Genomic DNA, 19,507 nt, shown 5'->3' on the forward strand with positions numbered 1-19,507 from the left:
AGACTTTGGGTGAGGCTCCATCATCTCCCTACAGAGCATTCCCAGCTGCCAGGAATGAAGCAGAGCCTCTGGTGGTCTGACAGCCCCTCCTTATGTCATGGGAGTTAAATCTCATTCTCTTGTATTTTTGGAGCCCTTATCTACCCCAGTTCTGCATGGCATTTTTGCCCTGCATTTTTCTGCCTTTTTGTCCTGCCCTTTTCTTTCTGCTCCTTCTCCTCCTTTCACCCCCACCCACCATTTTTTTTCCACACCATTTTCCCCACTTTTTTCCTGCCATTTTTTCCCCACCTCGTTTTTCCTGCCTTCGTTTTCCTTCCTTTTCCCCCACATTTTTTTTTTCTTTAGCCTGCTTTTTTTCCTGCCTTTTTTCCCCTTCTTTTTCCCATCCTTTTCCCTCTGCCTTTTTCCCTGCCTTATTTTTCCCTCATCTTTCCCCCCCCCCTCACCTTTCTTCCCTTTTCTTTACCCGTTGCAACAATTTAGGAAATGGTATTTAACTGAGAATCTGAGCTTTGCTCAAAGCTGGCACCTGATTTTCCTGGGCTGGCTGAAGTTTCCCTTGGAAAATCTCCTTAATGCTGATAGGGGAAGATGTGTGCTAATGTCTTTACAAACAATTCCGGGGGTGTTAATTAACGGCTTTAAAATGGCTCTCGATGTCTCCAGCAGCCTCAAGGGCAAGGCTGTTACAGACCCAGACAAGTTTGACTCCTGAATTTTAGGGTCACAGATAAAGGATCAGCACAAAGCAGTGGGGAAGGAAGAGGGCTACAGGCAGCCAGGAGTTTGGGATAAAAGGAATTTTGAGATTCCCCAGTGGACTCCCTCCTTTTGTACCAATCAAGCTGCAGGACTCCTCTGTCTCCTTTATGGACTCTGGCTTTTGCCACACGTGGGAAATATTGACCCACAGTTGTGTTCCAGGCAGATTTGGGGATATTGTCCTGAATGCTTCACACTTGTAAAGGGTTCTTCTTTCCTCAGGTTCTTACAGTCTGGATAAACAGGTGGAAAAAAAAAATCCCCAGCACCTTTAATGCTGGCAAACAGCTTTTACAAACCCCCTTTAATTCTAGCTGCTGGTGAAGGCAGACTCCCTTTGCAAAGTCAACTTTAGAAAAACAAGGTATTATTTCAGTTTGCCACAGCAGTAATTGCTTTTTATTTTTAAGCTGAGCCCCCAAACCCGCTGAATTTTAGATTGATGTTAATTGCTTCCAAACTTGGCTTTATCAGCTTTACTTTTCTCACTTTGCTGCTGAAGGTGTTTTTGCGGCTTGAAAAGTGCAGAGCCCTCCAGCAGTTCTGTGTGCAGCTCATTAATCTTACCTTGACTTTGAGGAATGAGCAGCAAGGTGAGGGAACAAGGAATCACATCGGTTGGGTTGGTTGTGTTTGTTTGGAAGCAAAGGCAAAATCCCATTTTTTAACCCAAAGCCCTGGTACAGAGGCACGGGGAGCGCTGGTGCTGACAGCTCCATCCACACCCCTGGCAGGCAGTTGTGTGTCTGGGGAGTCCCAGATGCTGGAGTTTGCTGTGCTGGCTCCTTCTCCCTGTGGAGCTGGGATGGGTTTGGCTCCTGGTGCTGGGCACAGGCAGGGAGGGTCCTCAATCTCCTCTCCCCGTGCAAACCTGGGAGAAACAGGAGCAAGAGTCACGGAGGGAGAGACAGGGACCCAAAGCCCCATCCCTGGAGCTCCAGGATGTCCTAGAGGAGCTGGGGGTGCCCTCACCCCCTGCTCAGGACACTGCCAGCCACTCCCGAGGGGGACAAGAGCTGGGCTCAGCGGTTGCAACCAAACGGGCACCAAAATGGCCCAAAGTGCTGGAAATGGGAGGAGTTGAGGGAAGAGTTTGAGTGCTCTGGGTGCCCTGGCAGTGGGGATTCATGGAAAGCAAACAGCTGAGGTTGCAATAAGGTGTTTATTCTTGTGTACACAAGGTCTTTTCAAAACCTCTCCAGCTCCTACACTTGGAGTCATTAAATCATTGTTTATCTCAAGTCCTTTGATCACACTTGTGTTTAGGTGAGAAATAGCAGGCTATAAAATGTCATTTCACAGGCCTGGAGCTCTCTTCCTCCTTCCCTTTCCAAGGGAAGATCAACTCTAATCCTTCTGTGGTATCAGCAGCACCCACCCAGAGAGGGATTTGCTCCTGCATTTCTGCAGAGCTAAATGAACTGGTTGGGAAGATTTTCTGCCAAACGCTGTCTCCTCTACCTGATTCCCCAGGCTGGGAAAGGGGCTGGGGTACCAGGAGGGGCTGAGGGAGCTGGAAAAGGGCTGGGGAATTCCTGAATTCCTGAGGGGGCTGGGAAGGGGCTCAGCCTGGAGAAAAGGAGGCTCAGGGGGCCCTTGTGGCTCTGCACAGCTCCTGCCAGGAGGGGACAGGGACAGGAGGAGAGGGAACAGCCTCGGGCTGGGCTCAGGGTGGGCACAGCAGGAATTTCCCCATGGAAAGGGGGCTCAGGCACTGGAACTGCCCCGGGAGGGTTGGATCCCCATCCCTGGAGTGCCCAAGGAAGGGCTGGAGATGGCACTCGGTGCTTTGGGCTGGGGACAAGGTGGGGACAGGGCACAGCTGGGACTCAGTGCTCTGGGAGGGCTTTTCCAGCCCCAGTGATTCCATGAAATGCTGTAAGCAGCCAGCAGAAAGAGGCTGTGGGGTTTGCCAGGTTCGTCCTCTCTGTGCCTGGAGGTGCTGAGGCGGGTGGGCACAGCAGGGACACTTTGGGAGGAATGCACACAAACATCTGGGGCATCCCTCAACCTGCATCCACAGAGCATCCCCCACCTGCCAACGGCACCAGGGCAAGGCAGGAGGGCACAGGGAGCAAGGAATGGTAAAGAGGCTCAGTTTTGCATTTTGTGCTACCAGCCAAGCATTTCCAGTAGCCAAAATACCCATTGGAAAAGTAGGATTTTTTGGCTACTGGAAATGCTTGGCATTTGGGGGGAAAATTCTCTTTCCTAAATTGGGAAATTTGGGGAAAAATTCTCTTTTGGGGGGAAGTTTTCTTTCCTAAATGCTCCCTCCAACCCAGGCCCTGCTCCATGGGGGAGTCACAGCCTGGGTGTTTTTCATATTGTTCAACTCTTTTCTCAGTTTCTAGGGAAACACTTTAAAGCACTATATTTATGGGAACATCTTTCCAAACACCTCCGCCAACACTTAATTAATGGAGTTTTGGAGCCTGGCTCCAGCTCCTGCAAATTAACAGTGTGCTCTGCTGGCAGCTGTGCAAGGGAGACACACAGGCTCTGCAAATAGAGCAGGGGGTGCAGAGGGGCAGCTCCTGTTGGTGTTTGTGCCCAGCCCCACGGGGAGCTGAGGCTTCACCTGCTTTTATCAGAGCAGTCTGTGCACATGGAAATTCCCTGCGCTGAGAGCTGGCCCACAAAAAAGAACGTTGTGATGTCTTGCATCACATTTTTAGCATCAGCGTCTGTGCACAGAGGGGCAGTGAATAGAGATCTGGAAAAGGCTGTGGAAGGATGTGGAAACCACCCTAAAATCTGGGATATCCTGGGGCAGGCTGGGCTCCAGGGCTTGAAATGGGCTGGGCCTCATTGCCAGCTTTTGCCCAGGGCAGCTGCAGTGCCAGGGGCTTTCCACAGCACCTCCCTTGATTTCCAGGGCTGACCCTCAGCACTGGGCGGGCAGAATTCCACTTGTGCATTCCCAAGTTTGCATTGCCCTGTTTGCCAGGAGTGGCTGTTCCCAGGAGTCAGGGACCTCTGCAGATGGGCACCTTCCTGCTGGGAGCTCCTGCCCTGCTCAGCCCCAATTAATCACAATTAACAAACAATTCACAAACACTCCCAGGGCTTCCCAGGCTGGTCCTGCCTCCTGGGTGGCATCAGCTCCATGTGAGCTGAGCCTGCACTGCCCATCCCTCCTCAGAGCACCCCCACCTCCTCTCCTGTTTATCTGCAGTGAGAAATGTGGGGAGGGCTTTGTGGAGAGCGTTCAGGACATGCACTCAGCTGGCCATGGGGGAGGAGGTTTAACTAAAACAAAACCAAGGAATTGAAGTGCTCTGCTCTTGAGTCAAGGGCATTCCACGTCCTTGCTTAGAGAGGACACCTGTCTGGAGCCTCCACACCAGTGAGGCCATAAAAATGAGCTGGTGAACACCAGGGGCTGGGAGGTTTCTGGCTGCCACCACTGGAATTACCTTTAACAAACTTTGGGTTTTTTTAGTAAAGCTCAAAATGGGCTGGGAACTGTTTTTGTGTGGCTTGGAGTCACACAGGGGGTCAGGGAGGGTCTCAAATAAAATGTATTTTAGAAATCAATGTTTTATCCTCTCTGTGCCAAGTCTTCCATTAGCAGAGGTAACTGCAAGGAACTTTTTTGTTCCTCTGGAGGTTTGCAACTGGGAAACCCTCCAGGAAATATCAGAAGTTAGACAGCCAATAGCTGTATTTGTCTTTTGCTGTCCAAGGTGTAAACAGGCAGTGGGAAAAGGGCACAGCCTGGGTATTTTAATACCCAGCCTCGTGCCAGGACCCTTCCAAGGGTCTTGACTAAATGCCTCTCATCTAACAATATTTTCCTGACTGCAGATATTGTTTGGAAAAGCAGAGCGGGGCCTCCATGGTTTCTGATTTGAACATCTTGCAAGTCCCTGGCTTTGGGCAAGGGTGGGAAAAAAGGTTTGAGAAAGAGAAGTCAGAATGAGAATGACTGAGAACTGTCAGAGGGGGTTTTGATCAAGTGGTAACAAATCTCTGGGCACAGGGCAGGGCTTATTTTGGGGGAATTTTTACAGGAAAAGGTGTAATAAGGGCATTGAATGCTTTGAGCCCAGGAGCAGCAGCACAACTCCTCAAGAGCTGTGGGCTCTGTGCACCCCAGTTCTGCACCTGGGCATTGCAGGAGGCAATAATTCCCAAATCCTCAGTTCTGTGGGAAATCTGGGCACTCAGAGTATGTTTGGTGTGAGTCTAGACCTTTATTTTCCCACTCTGTGTCATGGATCTGCACCCAGTCCCTCCCAGTTTCTAAACTCCTGAGGTAAAGCTTGAGTGGTGCGGGTGTGAAGTGGTGATGTCTCTGTGAGGTAAAATCATTCTGTACAGTAGCCAAATAACAAACATTCTTGTGCAGAAATGCACTCTGGGCTCTGCCCTCAGCACTTGGAGAATATGGAAGGGAAATGAATGAGAATTATTGGGAATATGGGAAATGAATGAGAATTATTTTGAATATGGGAAATGAGGAGCTTCAGTCCATCAGCTCTCCTGAGCCCAGCTCTGTGCTGTTTGTTGTTTGTTGTTGAGCATTCAGCCTTGTGTGTGACAGGAGAGAGGCAAAGCCACCTAGAAAAGAGGGGATAATCACATTATGATTATGGAATATGCACCAAAGTCAGGATTGCTATTCTGCTTCTTTCATCCCCTCTGTTCCTCATGGAGCTGCTGTTGGCTTGGCAGAGGCCATGGGCTGGCTTTGGGGCAGCAATTCTAATTAGGAACTGATCAGGGCATTTCTGATTAAGCTTGTGTTTGATCTTTGGTTTTATTCAGCATTTACAAAGAGAAATGATTGTTACAACATCCCTGCCGGGCTGTGCAGTGTGTCTAACCCCTGCCTGAGTCAGAGGTTTGGGTTTTTTCTTTGTTGTGGGGTGTTTGGCACCTCCATTCAAACACTCTGGCTCTGCACAGAACCCCAGCACTCCCAGCAGGGCTGCTCCATCCCTCTGAGCATCCTGGTGCCTCCTCTGGGCAGCTCCAGCTCCTCCCTGGGCTGCACATCCCAAAGTGCTGTGAGAACACAAGGGCAATGTTCAGCACGTGAAGGGGACAGCTGCATTAAAGTCTGCAGACTTGCAAATATATTATAGGGAAAAAAAGATTAATCCAGGGTGCTGCAGAGCCCAGGTAGATGTGCCAGGGTGGGATTGGGTGGCACAGGGGCTCTCTGGAAGTTGTCAGAGGGTGCCAAACAAAGGATTAACAGCAGCTGCCTTTGCTCCATGTAAATACAGTGATCTTAATCTCCTGCTGATTTCAGAAGTTAATTTTAGCTTATATTCTAGGTGACAGTCTAATGGGTTTTGAGGGCTGTACTCACATGCATCAGCCCTGCAGTGCTATCTGCTCACGTGTGGGTGTAAATTATGTAACTGGGGATCTGCTGCCTGCCAAGGAGCAGAGCCAGGGCTTAGGCAGAGCCCAGAGCTCCCCAGGCCTGGCTTTATTTCCTCCCTCATTCCCCAATGCAAACTCCTGCCTCTGGCTCAGACCATGATAAATCAGCTCCTTGCCCTGGATGAGTGCTCCAGATCCAATTTCCACTGGGCAGAGGCAGAAGTTCTGCTGTGCCAGCTGGGACAGAGCAGGGAGCAGAGCTCAGGGGTTGCTGGGCTGGCACTGGGAGCTCCCTGAGCCTCACCTCAGTCCTGGGGGCAGGCTGGGCACCACAGTGGGGAAAATATCCCCAAAGCTTGGGAGAGACTCCCAAGAGGGACAGGGGATGGGGAAGGGTCTGGAGAGGCCATGGGGGAGCAGCTGAGGGCACTGGGATTGTGCAGCTGGAGAGGCTGAGGGGATGGGAGAGAGAGAGATGAGAGAGAGAGATAGAGAGGTAGAGATAGAGATAGAGGTAGAGATAGAGAGAGATAGATAGAGATAGAGAGAGAGATGAGATATAGAGATAGAGATAGAGATAGATAGAGATAGAGATAGAGATAGAGATAGAGATAGAGATAGAGATAGAGATAGAGATAGATAGAGATAGAGATAGATAGATAGAGAGATACAGAGAGATAGAGATGAGAGATAGAGATATATATAGAGAGAGATAGAGATATAGAGATAGATTGAGATAGAGAGAGAGAGAGATAGAGAGTTAGAGATAGATAGAGATGATAGAGATGGGAATAGGGGGCATTGTTTTAAACTAAGATAAAAGCAGGATTTAGATTAGATGTTAGGAAGAAATTCTTTACTCAGTTCTAGTGAAAGGTGGCCCTGCCATGGCTGGGACAGTGAAGCTAGATGCTCTTTAAGATCCCTTCCAAGCGAAACCTCTCTGTGGTTCTGTGATTCTGTGAAAATCCAGCAGCAGGACCCCTGAACCCTTCTCCAGGCAGAGCACCTGATATCACCACAGGCACTGCAAGGAGATGAACAGCCAGATCCAGGTTGGCATCTGTTTGTGTTTCAGGGTCTGCTCTGCTCTGGGACAGGAGCCAGGGAAGGGCTGGGGCTGGGCCAGGGCAGGGTCAGGCTGGATTTTGGGAAAGGTTCTGCCCCCAGAGGGTGCTGGGCACTGCCCAGGCTCCCCAGGGAATGGGACACTGCTCCAGAGATGCCCAGGGTGGGATTTGGGGCTGTGCAGGGCCAGGGGCTGGGCTGGGTGATCCCGTGGGTCCCTCCCAGCTCAGGATATTCCAGATTCAGTCCCGGAGGCTGAGGTGGGAGCAGGGCTGGAGGTCCCAGGGTCTCCCCAGGTCCCCCGTGTGTGGCAGCCCCAGCAGGTCCCTGTCCCCAAACTGGGGAGCGCTCCCAGCACGGATTGACTGCTCCAGCCCACACACAGCAATTTCTGAAACATTCAAACTGCCTGTCTTCTTTGCTTCATCCTGACAATTGGTTTTAATCAGTGTTATCAGCTGCTTAAAACACTTCATTCTCTGGAGCTCTGCAGCTTTCAGCCTCCGGGAGATTCATGGGGCAGGGCTGATGATATCAGGAGTTTTGTTTCAAACCAGCACAAAAGGAGAAAACCTCATCCCTTCCCTCCCACCCCACTGCCACAATTTATTTGATTTTTTTTTCCAAAAGAGCACTCAAATAAGCAAATCATATGACCGAGTTATTTTGATATATGGAGTGCTGTTTATTCCTGGCTTGTCAATACTTTAATTAATTTCAGCCTGTTTCTAAAACAGAAGTGAAGGACATAATTGACTGGGATCTGCTGGGAGCTGTCCTGCCATCTGCACGGGCTGAAGTGAAGCAGTGCAGCATTTAAAGGCATTAAAGGAAATTAAATGCTTCTGGATTAATGCTGACTTCTGATTAATATTTTAGAAAAGGATGTGGGAACAGCTGGAAAGGCAGAGATCAAATCATCACTTCCCTATTGTCATGTTTCTGTACTGAGCCACATTATCAGCTCTACTCATAAACAGCTTATCTTGATTTGTAGGTGCTTAAGACCTAATGATTTTTTTGTGCCTAGGAACAATCAGGGAAGCAGGAAAGGGGAGAGGCCAACGACAGTTTATTTGTGGTTATGAAACGCTACAGAGGGAAAAGCCCTGGCTGGAAATGATCAACGCAACCCTTTATTCCCCGCTCCCCAGGGAATGTTAAATCAAGAGAACTCTTTCTGAGGCTCCCAGTGCTGTGAGTTTTTAACCTCAGGGGTTTCCCCTCTGTGTGCACTGGGATGCAGGGAAGGTTCCTGCTCTGCCCCCATGGCTGATCCGTGCTCTTTAACTGCCGCAGAAAATATGCAAAAGCACTTGAGCTCATTTAGAAAAGTTGGGGTGTTTACAGGAAAGTGAAAATTGAGCTTGAAAGAGTAATTACCCTTCTTTTTACTTTCACATTAATGACTATGCAGAAGAGCTTTTTAAATATGTCCATATGTGGGTTTTAAGCATTCATTCCCCATCAGTATTTCACCTTTTTCCTTAAGTGATTTCTATATTCCTGCTAACCAGCAATCATTTTGCCTGAATCTCATTTCCTCATAATAGCAAACCCATCAATCTCTGCTTTATTAAAGAGGGAAGCAAGCTTGGGAGCCAGAGCACTCCGATTTGATAAAAGATGTTATGCAAACCATTGATTTCAATTTACAGCAATATCCACTTCTTCCATTATTAACAGCTTGGAATTACTCAGACTGAATAATTAACATGTATTCCTGATGATGGATTATTCCGAAGGCAGAAAGAGCCCAGATGAAATCCCTCCTGCACCCCAGTGAGGCACCTGCTGTTCCGTGTTCCCCAGGGGAGCAGTGGGAAATGGCGCAAGGGAAACGCTCCCAAAACTGATTTCGGAGTTAAAGTTCCTCTCCCAGATGTGCCACGGGGAGTTCCTGCCCTGCTGGGCTCTGCTCAGAGCCTGGTGGTCACCACTTCTGCCCAGGGATGCCACCACCCTCAGCACAGGGTGGGAGATGTGGATTTAAAACTCTCAAAGGTGAAAACCCCCCAGGCAATGTCTGGAGGGACGTGGCTCAGGGCTGTGCTCCTCTGGCGTTTCCAGAGCTTGTTTGGGTGAGTAAAACTCAACATTTCTGCGTGCCAGGAGTGTCTAATCTCTTCTAGGTTTTCTCCAAATCAGGAGAGCTCAGTGAGATAAAGTGTAAAAAGCCAGGGATGTTGTTGAGTACATAAAAGGTGACCCCAGGGCCAGTCAAGGTAAAACCCAATAACAGTTCCATTTTTCAATTACCTGAGCAATCTCCCAGCATTAATCCTGGGGGTCCAACACCAGCTCTGTAGGCTGAGAAGGAATTTCCCTGCTGAATTAGTGTCAAGTGTTGCTTTTAATGCCAGTTTATCTCCAGCCACAACTGATAACAGGAAAAACCCTTTCCCCGCCTGTAAATGTAAAGTCACACAAGCAGGTGAAGGTTTAGGATGGAGTTTATTCAGGATATATCATTAGAAACAGCTTTAGGAGAAAAATATCAAAATTTTGTAATAAAATCAGGTTTATGAGGAATTTATTGCATGCTGGGTGTTACCTTCTGAAAAAAAAACCAAAAAGAAAAACTTACTTTGATACAGAAAATTATTTGTAGAAATGCAGATTTAAAATATGGCTGACATTGTGTGGGGGGGTTTTGTGTTATTCTTTCTTTTTCTTTTCTTCCTCTGTTATCTGAAAGAGATTATTGATCTCAGAGAAGGGGAAAATTAGCGCTTGGAACCAAAAATTATTTCCTTCTCCTAACTCTGGAAAAATTACTAAGTAAAAAAAAAAAAGAAAAAAAAGGAGGTAAAAAAAGCCAGACTGTTTTGTGTTTTGTAGCACAGTGAAGAGAGAAAAAGGTAAATCATTATGTAGATTTCAAAACTGAAGATGTAAAATGCTTGTCTTGAGGAAAGTTTGAACCCATTAGTCCTTGTCACATCACATCAGGAACTGTGGTGACAAAGAGTGATGGGTTCAGAATGGAAAAGGAGAAATTGAGGTTACAGGTAAGAAAAAATCCTTCCCTGTGAGTGAGGGTGGGGAGGGGCTGGGATGGAATTCCCAGAGCAGCTGTGGCTGCCCCATCCCTGGAGTGTCCCAGGCCAGGCTGGACAGGGCTTGGAGCCACCTGGGACAGCAGAAGGTGTGGAATGAGATCAGTTTTAATGTCCTTTCCAACCCAAACCATTCTGTGATTTTACCATACTAAAACCTTGTGAAAAAAATGGAAAAAACTACAGGGAAAAAAACCCCCAAACAAGCCCAAAATGCTTCTGCATGGAAAACAACTGTTTGTGTGTAAAGAGAATGGAGATGTGAGGAAATGACATATGAATTGTGAAGAAATATTATGTACATTGTGAAGAAATTACATACATGACCTCCAAAACTCAAATCTGCACTATTGCACCATGGATCAGGAGTCAAACAAAACTAAAGAATTCCCAGAACATGTAAAAGAACTCAAAGGAAAATTTGAATATGTATAATCTTCATGAATATGCATCTGATGAGGGCAATAAAAAAGTATATAAGGAAAGTTGTTTTAAGTAACTGGTGTGCTCTGGGCAGTTTGCCAAGCACCCCAACTGTACTGTCCCTTTTATCCTTTATTAAACTTTGAAAAAATTACTTAAAATCACTTTTAAAGAGCGAGCCTTGTTTCTCACACCTTTGTCTCTGGTTTCCCCAGTTCCAGTGAGGGCTTCGGCATCGCGGAGAAGATCCTGCTGCTCTCCTTCATCTCCGCCGTCATCCTCATGGCCATCCTGGGCAACCTGCTGGTCATGGTGGCCGTGTGCCGGGACAGGCAGCTCAGGTGAGCCCCCCTGGACACAGCCCCTCCCGGCTGCTGCAGCACGAGCTGCTCTGTGGTTTTTTAAAGCATTAATCCAGGGATAAATAAGAAATCCAGCCCAGATCCATAAACCAGTCTGGCTGGCTGACAGAGGGTCCAAGCAGTAACAGCTCTCCTGAAATGTGGCTGGTTCAGAGTCTGGGGGGTGTTGTTACGCGGAGAGAGAGAAAAACTCTACAACTTTGCGAAAGTCGTAAAGCCCGGTATGTTTATTACAGCGCTGGACGCATGCAGGGATTGCTCTCCCTAAAAGGGCACGCGTACCTTTGTGAACTCCAGCCCTTCCTTTTATCCCCCTTTCAAATGCATATGCATACAATTTCACAATAGGCTCATCATACATACTAATTTTACGAATTTCTCAGTGACTTTTGCTGTTAGATTCTTCTTTATCAGAAGGAATTTCTTGTGTCCCTGCCCTGTTCCGCAGCGTCTCTGTCTCTCCTTTATCTCTCTTGTCTTTTACTGAAGCAGTTTTCCCTTTGGCCTTGGCATTACACAGAAAGGCACATTTCACCCCCTTTTTACTCTGGGGGTTTTGACTATGCCTCATTGTAGGGACCGGACCAATGGCTCTGTAGCACTGGGAGTGTTTGAATTGCCTGTAAAAGCTGTTCAGGAGCAATCAAACAGGCTGCTTGGCTGGGGAACAGCAGGGATCTGTCGTGGGTTGTGGGGGTGCTCACAGGGGTCCCAGGACGAGGGAAGAGATGAGAATCTTGACTCCATGTTTCAGAAGGCTGATTCATTATTTTATGATATATATTATATTAAAACTATACTAAAAGAATAGAAGAAAATATTTCATCAGAAGGCTTGAAAGAAAAATACTTGAATCAGAATGATAACAAAAGCTTGTGACTCTCAGAGTCCGAGCCAGCTAACTGTGAAAACCAGGCAAATCAGTGAAAAGCACATCTAAGCAGCAAATCCCAGGCTGGCCTCTGGCCCTTTTGCACCTCAGATTTCCCAATGAGCTCATCAGCAGCACACAGACCAAGGTCTGGTTGAGGCTGTGCAGCACCAGCACAACTTAGCAAATGTTGCCTATGATCTGAGGGGGTCACAGGCACAATTCTTGTCTCCAGGCTGCTGCTAACCCTGGGAATTGTCAGCCTAGCCTTAGGAGCAGAAACAGAGATTTAACAGCCTCTATTCATGTGCTGCGTGGGATTTTTAATGGATTTAATTCTATTTTATTGTTGTGATTTAAAAAGTACTCTTCAAGTTAAAATTACAGCTTCAGTCTAGATTATTCTCAGTGCTTTCTGGAAGGAATTTCTCCATTTACAAGTTAAAATAAAATCCCCTTCCTCCACCCCAGAGTCTCCAGTGCAAGCTGTGAGGCTGAGCCACATGCAGAGGCCTGTGAGCATCCATTTGCCTCCTCTGGGTGAGCAAAAAGATCTATTTAGGCCAGGAAAATGGTGGATATTCAGCTTTAAAAACCAGGAGCATGCCAGGGTGACCATAAAAAGTGAGGAGTTTGTTAGAGAGGAGCTTCTAGTGTGATGGAGCAGATTAAACCCAAATTCAAGCTGGAATCTCTGTCCATGTGTGGAGGCTGCTGCACTGAACCCACCCTAATTTTGTGATCTGCCTTGCAGGAAAATCAAGACCAACTATTTCATCGTGTCCCTGGCCTTCGCTGACCTGCTGGTGTCGGTGCTGGTGATGCCCTTTGGAGCCATGGAGCTGGTTCAGGACAACTGGATCTATGGGGAGATGTTCTGCCTGGTGAGGACCTCCCTGGACGTGCTGCTGACCACAGCATCCATCCTGCACCTCTGCTGCATCTCCCTGGACAGGTACGAGCTGCAGAGGGGCACTGCTGCAAGGCTCTGAGGGTTCTGGGCTATCCTGAGCTGCCAGAGGGCAAAGATGGACCTGCTGGAATGGCAGAGCAATAAATCCCTCCCAGGGGTTGATTTCAGAGAGAATCCTGCTAAAGGCAGAGAAATTTGGTATAGAATGAGATTTCTGGGGAGGGGCTGGGTTGTTCTGGGCACAGCTGTGCAGGCAGCACTGACCAGGTGTGGTTCTGTTCCTCCTTTGGAGTAAAAACACCTGGAATGTGTCCAGAGGTGGGAGCTGAGCTTTGTGCACAGAGGGTGTTCCAGCAAAGAGGTTCCTCTGCTCCCAGGATGAGGGAACCAGCCTCGAACTGCACCAGGGCAGGCTCAGGGTGGGCACAGCAGGAATTTCCCCATGGAAAGGGGGCTCAGGCACTGGAGCTGCCCAGGGAGGTTTGGAGAGCCCATCCCTGGAGGTGTCACCTGGATGTGACACTCAGTGCTCTTGGTGACAAGGTGGGGATTGGGCACAGGTCTTCTCCAGCCTGAATCTCCTGGGAGATCCTAAAAACTTTCCTTTCTTTCAAACTTTTCTTGCCACCTGAAAATAAAGCCCAAAGCCTCAATAATTTACGGTGAGCAATTCTGTTTGACTGCTGTCTGCAGATTTTTGGGTAAATGGCAGAACTTCCATAAAAGTTTTTCACAAGACAAACACTCAATATAAAACATTTTGGCTATTCTGGTAATATTTTTAGAGGTTGGGTTTTGGGGGGTTTTTTTTGAATTCTGTGTGGAGATTTCAATACCTTTAAAAACCCTGTTACTTACTATTGCTAACAGGGCCAAAATAACCATAATTATTCTTGTTATTGTGACAGCTGATATTTAAATATGTGACATTTCAGTACCTTGAGAGTCTGAGTGCAGCCAGACTTCAAAAAAAAAGTTGCTTAACCTCTGTATTGATGGGCAGCAGTGCTGTGGGGTGGGAGGCAGGGCAGCAGCACGGGCAGTTTTGTATCCAGAGAGAAGCTGACATCCAACAGCCACAGCTCCTGTCCTTATCTGCAAGTTTAGATGGCTGGAACACAAATGGGAAGCTCGTTATCTTCAAACCATTGACAAATTGCCACTCTGGGCCAATTACCAGGAAAGCAGATGTTGGGCACCGTGCTCTGGACACGACCTTGCTCTCTGAAATGCTGGAGTTTGATTCTCCAGGCTCTTAATTAAATAGAGAGGGTTGTGGAGAGAAGGGAAGATGGGATTTCAGCCCTGGATCTGCAGCAGGGGATGGGGAACCTCCTGTGTGGGGGCACAGAAAGGAGGTTCCCCCTTTCTCCTTGAGAACCCCCCATGTCCAGAGCTGCTGCTGCCTGTCCCCATCTGTCCCCAAGATCCTGGGACAGCCTGGGCTTGCAGTTGATGCTTTAGGGACAGCCCTTCACCTGAGCCCTTGGCATTAATCTGAATTTCTCTGACATTTTTTAGTTGGTTTGGGGTTGGTTTTTACCACAGCAAGGACTGATTGAGAACAGTGTGAAGGGGCCAGAATAGATGAGGAGAAGGGGGTGGATGACCCCAAAAGGGCAGAGCAGGTGGATGAATGAGAGGTTTCTGTGGAGGGAAGGATGACTCAGCCCAGCATCGATCCTCCCTGGGCTGCAGGGGCAGCACTGCTTCCTTCCCAGGACTTAATTCAATTTTTTCAGCTGTTTGCTCTTGTGTTCATTCAGAATTTATGGCAGTGTGCTGCTTCTAGTTGGTAGTTTTTCTGTGATCTATTTCTTGCCTTCTGTTTTAATTCAGGGCATGCAGGTGTGAGTTTTAAGGGTTTTTTTAAGAAAACTGGGTGGTTAATCTAATCCTAAAGACTCAGTATGAAAGTCGTTCCCTTCAGCATATTCACAAAGTGTTGCTTGAAAAGACTTTTATCTGATAAAGTCTTGTATCTATTTCCACTGCTGCCTCTGGAAAAGAAGGAAACAAACTCTGAGGCTTGAATTCTCAAAGGCATTGGAGAAAATCTGTAGAAATCACCGCATAATAAACTGATTTTACTGCTCAGACACAGGGAGAGAAGTACTGCAGACAGCCTCTGCCAGTCTCAGTGGGAAAAGGGATTTTCCAAGGTAGCAAAGGTATCTCAGGGCTCACTGAATCCAAAGTTTGCTGCCATTGCCTTAGGCTTTTTCATCATCTCTTTGATATTCTAATATATTAGAGAGATTTACCCTTGAAATATTTATTTATTGCATGTTTTATGCATACATGTCCATTCTTTGTGCCAGTGCAATAAAACATAATTGCACTGCAGATAAACAGACCCAGAAGCTCTGATGGAGCCTCCAAATACAGCGAACCTGTCAGGAGAGGCAATTTTCTCCTCCAATATTTGCAGTCCAATTTGCAATGCAATTACTTCTCAAAGTCTTTGGGGGCTGGAGAAAACAACAGAGAGACAAACAGGTCCCAGATGTCCGGGGTTTGGGGTTTGGATGCACATCTGGCACCTCTGGGTGCAGCTGGAGCGTCCTCTGCCTGCCTCCTGCCCCCTCCTGGCTGCCCCAGCCCGGGAAGGGCCCCCAGGGCTGTGTCCCTGTGGCTGCTCTGTTTGCTGGGGTGTTTCAGACCCCTGCACACCACAAACCAGCCCTGAGTGTGTCCTTTGATCCCAAACTGATCCTACACTCAGGCCCAGCCCAAAATCCCTGCTAAGCCGGGGCTGAAGCGCGGCAGATGCAGCCGGAGAGTGACAGCTGCTCCTTGTGCTGCTTGCAAACATTAATTACCGTTAATGGGCAGCAAATTAGCTCAGCCCCGTGGGAGAGGTGATGCTGTAAAGCCTCCCGAGCCCTGTGGTGACATCCTGTGACAGCAGCCCTGTCCCTGTGCCAGGGCACGGAGCGTGGCCCTGGGGACACGGTGGGCACTGCCCTGCTCCTGTGCTCCAGCCCAGCATTCCCTGCTTGTCCCCTTCCCGTGGATCACAGAGGGGCACGAGGGGCTGCCTGGTGCCCAAAGGATGCCCAGGCTGTGGCTGAGAGCACAGGGTGGTTGCCAGGCTGGGAGGAAGCTGCTGTGCCCCACAGAACATCCCTGCCTGCCCAGGGCCAGGGGGAGGTTGTTGGTGGGGAGAGTGATTAAACTTTGCCTAGCTGGCAGTAATTAATGGCTACAGTCTGATTAAGCGCCCCAAATTCCAGGTTGTAAATTGCTGTGCCTGTCTCACTGGATCTGACAGCTCAGGTGGGAGCACAGAGGCAGCGCAGGCAGGGACAGCTGGGCCTGTCCCCAAGGCAGGTGACACAGAGAGGTGACACAGCTGTGGAGCTGTCCCTGCCAGGCAGGACACCAGGCAGGGACTGCAGAACGCAGCTCTGAGGAAAATCCCAGAGCAGATGGCCACAGCACGGGCTGAGGGACGCTCTGCCCTTTATTCATCTCTGCAAACCCTCCAGAAATATTTCATTTATTTCACCCTCACACACCTCAGCCTCACAGGGACCATCAGGAGCCCCCTCTCTCTCCATTTGGCAACATACATTTGTTTGTGTTCCCTGCTAAATTTATCCAGCTCCAATTAACTGTTCTCTTTAGCATTTTTCTCAGTGTAATTATCTCAACACCAGCAGGCCGTTGTTTTTCTAATAAGAATTTAATTTTGTTAGATATAATCATTTTAGGACATTTTCTTTTTCTGGACCAACGATGCAGAACTTTGTTTTCTTTGGCACAATGAGAGCCCAAAGCTTATTTGCTCAGTGGGAAAAAGGAAAATAGAAAGAGCTGTTCTTTCCAAAAAATGTTAAAATCTGGTTATACAGAGGCCAGAACCTGAAATATCAGCAACAGCAGTGTTGGATTAATTTCCCAAAGGCGCAAATAAATTGAAATTGTGGCTCCTTAGGTTCATCACTTGGTCAGGGCTCAGCTGGAGACTCTGTCCCAGTCTGGATTCCCTGAGGAACAAGGACAAGGGCAGTGACTTCCCACTGACACTTGCACCCTCACTTTGGGAGAGAGCCAGTAGCACCCACAGTTTTCTCATCCTTTTGCCTTCTTTTTTCCAGTTTTTCCATCCTTTTGTCTTCTTTTTTCCAGTTTTCCTATCTTTTGGCGTCTTTTTTCTTAGATGATTTAAGGGGGGTGAAATATTACTCAGTGTGAGTGCTCAGTGAGTGTTCTGTGGCTCATCCTGGCCCCAGGATGATCCAGCATATGCTCTGTACATCATTTTCCATATGCACATGACACCAAATGCTTTGAAGTGTGGGCCACCCCCAGAGGCAGGCTGTTAATAAGGCTGGGGGTGGATTTGTCTGTCTGTGAGAGCTGAAGAGCTCCTTGCAGGGTGGTGCCTGCAGGCTCCCGGCTCCAAACTGCTCTGCAAACCAGGAGATGCTTTCATTTCCCTCCAGGGGCAGGGAATGATCTCCTGCAGCTCAGTAATTCCATTTCTGCCGTGCCCAGGGGCCAGGAAGGAAGGAGCAGTGCTGTGGCCAGAGCCTCAGTGGGGCTGAGGCAGGAGCTGAGCACTCCAGGGCAGCTTTGGCACAGCCAGGGGATGGAGGAGCTGTTTGGATAGATCAATAATTGCCTGCCATGGCCCACAGCCCATTGTGCTGCTGGCAGGCAGATCCAGGAGCTGCAGGAACTCTGGAACTGGCTCCCAGCTGGGACCTTCCAGTGCCTGGGGGAAGATGGAAGAAGAGTGCCAGGACAAGGGAATGGTTCCCATTGACAGAGGGCAGGGATAGATGGGATTTGGGAAGGAATTCCTGGCTGGGAGGACGTGAGGCCCTGGCTCAGGGTGCCCAGAGCAGCTGGGGCTGCCCCTGGATCCCTGGCAGCACCCAAGGCCAGGTTGGATGGGCTTGGATCTCCTGGGACAGTGGAAGGTGTCCCTGCCATGGCAGGGGTGGAAATCAATGATCTTTAAGGTCCCTTCCCAAGTCCCTTCCTGTAGTTCAAAGGATTCCTCACCTTCGCTGTGATTCTGTGACTTTTTCAGTGGCCAGAAGAGCCATAAGGCCAGAGAAATGATGGATTTCTTCTTTTCAGCCACCTGTGAAATATTAGCACCAGATTCATTCCTGTGGCAAATGTCTGATAAGGAAAAGGAGAAGTATTTTAATAACTTTTGCTTTATTGGAAGAGCTGCAGCTCTGGGAAGGGATTCCTGCGTTTCCCCTTCAGTGGAGAATGTCATTGCAGAGGAGAGGAGGTTTCACACCAGCTGCTCTGCTGGAGGGAACAGGGAAGTGAACATTTGCAAGGAACTTGACTGATAATAGAGAGAATTAATATTTAATTGGGCCTGGACATGGTATTAATCATGTGTATGTATTGCACTGTATGTTCATCCATCACGCTGCCACAGCAGCGCGTGACAGGCATTCCCTGGGAGCCCAGGAAAACAGCTCTGCTTGGAATGGAGCAGGAGTGCAGAGCAGGTCTTTATCCCAGCCTCTGACTGAGACTATTGACAACCTCACAGATATAATCACTTTTCTCCCAGTGAATAAATAGCTGCTAAAATGCTCAGGCCACCACATACATCAAACCAGCAGCTCCTGCACCAGCTGTGACTTCCAGGCCTTCTGGTGGCACCCACAGCTGTCTGATATCTGCTTCCCTGGATGGAAACCCTGCTGGGCTCCGAGGAGTGGGTGCTGTGCTCCTCTGCCTCCCTCCCCATCACACAGTTGTCACCCACACCCTGCTCAGGGCACTTTGTCACCCAAAACAGTGACAGCAGGAGCCCAGCTGGGCTGCCTGAGCACGGGGGAAGTTCTGGTAGCAGCCAAAGTGAAATAAAATAAAATCTTCTGACGTGAAAGTGGAGGAAAATTGCTGCTGAATCACTGGGAGGGAAGAAATATGAGAGCTTAAGGTGTCATTTTTACAGGCATAATTTTTACTCTAATGGCCTTTAATAGCAGGAACAATTCAGTGTAATTCTTTCAGCTGCAGCAGAGAGAGGAGCAGAGAAATGTGATCACTCAAACTGTTGGCAAGAATTGTTTTCCTGCTGCAGTTAATTATCAGTGTACAGTGGTTTTCTCTTCCTGTTTGCTTATCCAACTTGTCAAAGGCTGGCTGCTGGCTTGGCTGGTTTTATCCTTTCATTTATTTGATTTCTTCTTTTGCCCTTTCTGCAAAGAAATGGAGTCTCTGGTGCCTTGCCTTTGATGCCTTTGATGTCCAGCACTTCCAGTGGGTGACTTTGAGATAAGAAACAATGAAATAGTTTAAATTTATTTTTTAATATAGATCCTTTGTGTAGAGAGTCAGAGGAGCAGCTCTGAAGCTCCCTCTGCCCCAATAAACCTCCCCAAAATTCCTGTTGGAATTCCAAGGTCATTTCCTGGACAGGGATCAGCCCCAGGGGAGCTGGAGCTCCACCAGAGGAACATTTCACCCACAGCTCTGAAAGAGCAGCTCCTGGCAAATCCTATTTTTTGGAAGTGCAGCTTTCCAGAGGAACAGGCTGATTTTTCATGCACACAGGAAACCAGAGGAGAGCAGAGGAATTATCAAATTGCAGGAGTTGAATGCCTGTTTCAGCGTTTTTCCCCTGTGACATTTTGAATCTTGTTTCAAAGAGACTTTTAAGAAATGTTTTCTTTTGACACTTTGATATTATTTCAAGCCTCTGTGTGGAATATATCAT

At 48.2% G+C, this 19,507-nt stretch overlaps 1 protein-coding gene across 1 annotated transcript in view; it reads left to right on the top strand.

Annotated features, from left to right (window-relative positions):
• Nucleotides 1-19,507, top strand: part of HTR4 (5-hydroxytryptamine receptor 4) — a 73,982-nt gene that overhangs the window by 29,916 nt on the left and 24,559 nt on the right. The window contains exons 2-3 of the mRNA XM_030957723.1: nt 10,871-10,996; nt 12,643-12,843. Of these exons, the coding sequence (XP_030813583.1) occupies nt 10,871-10,996; nt 12,643-12,843 (327 nt within the window). The remainder of the gene's footprint in view (nt 1-10,870; nt 10,997-12,642; nt 12,844-19,507) is intronic.

The sequence above is a fragment of the Camarhynchus parvulus genome, chromosome 13 (assembly GCF_901933205.1).
Source record: "Camarhynchus parvulus chromosome 13, STF_HiC, whole genome shotgun sequence".
NCBI classification, from domain to species: domain Eukaryota; kingdom Metazoa; phylum Chordata; class Aves; order Passeriformes; family Thraupidae; genus Camarhynchus; species Camarhynchus parvulus.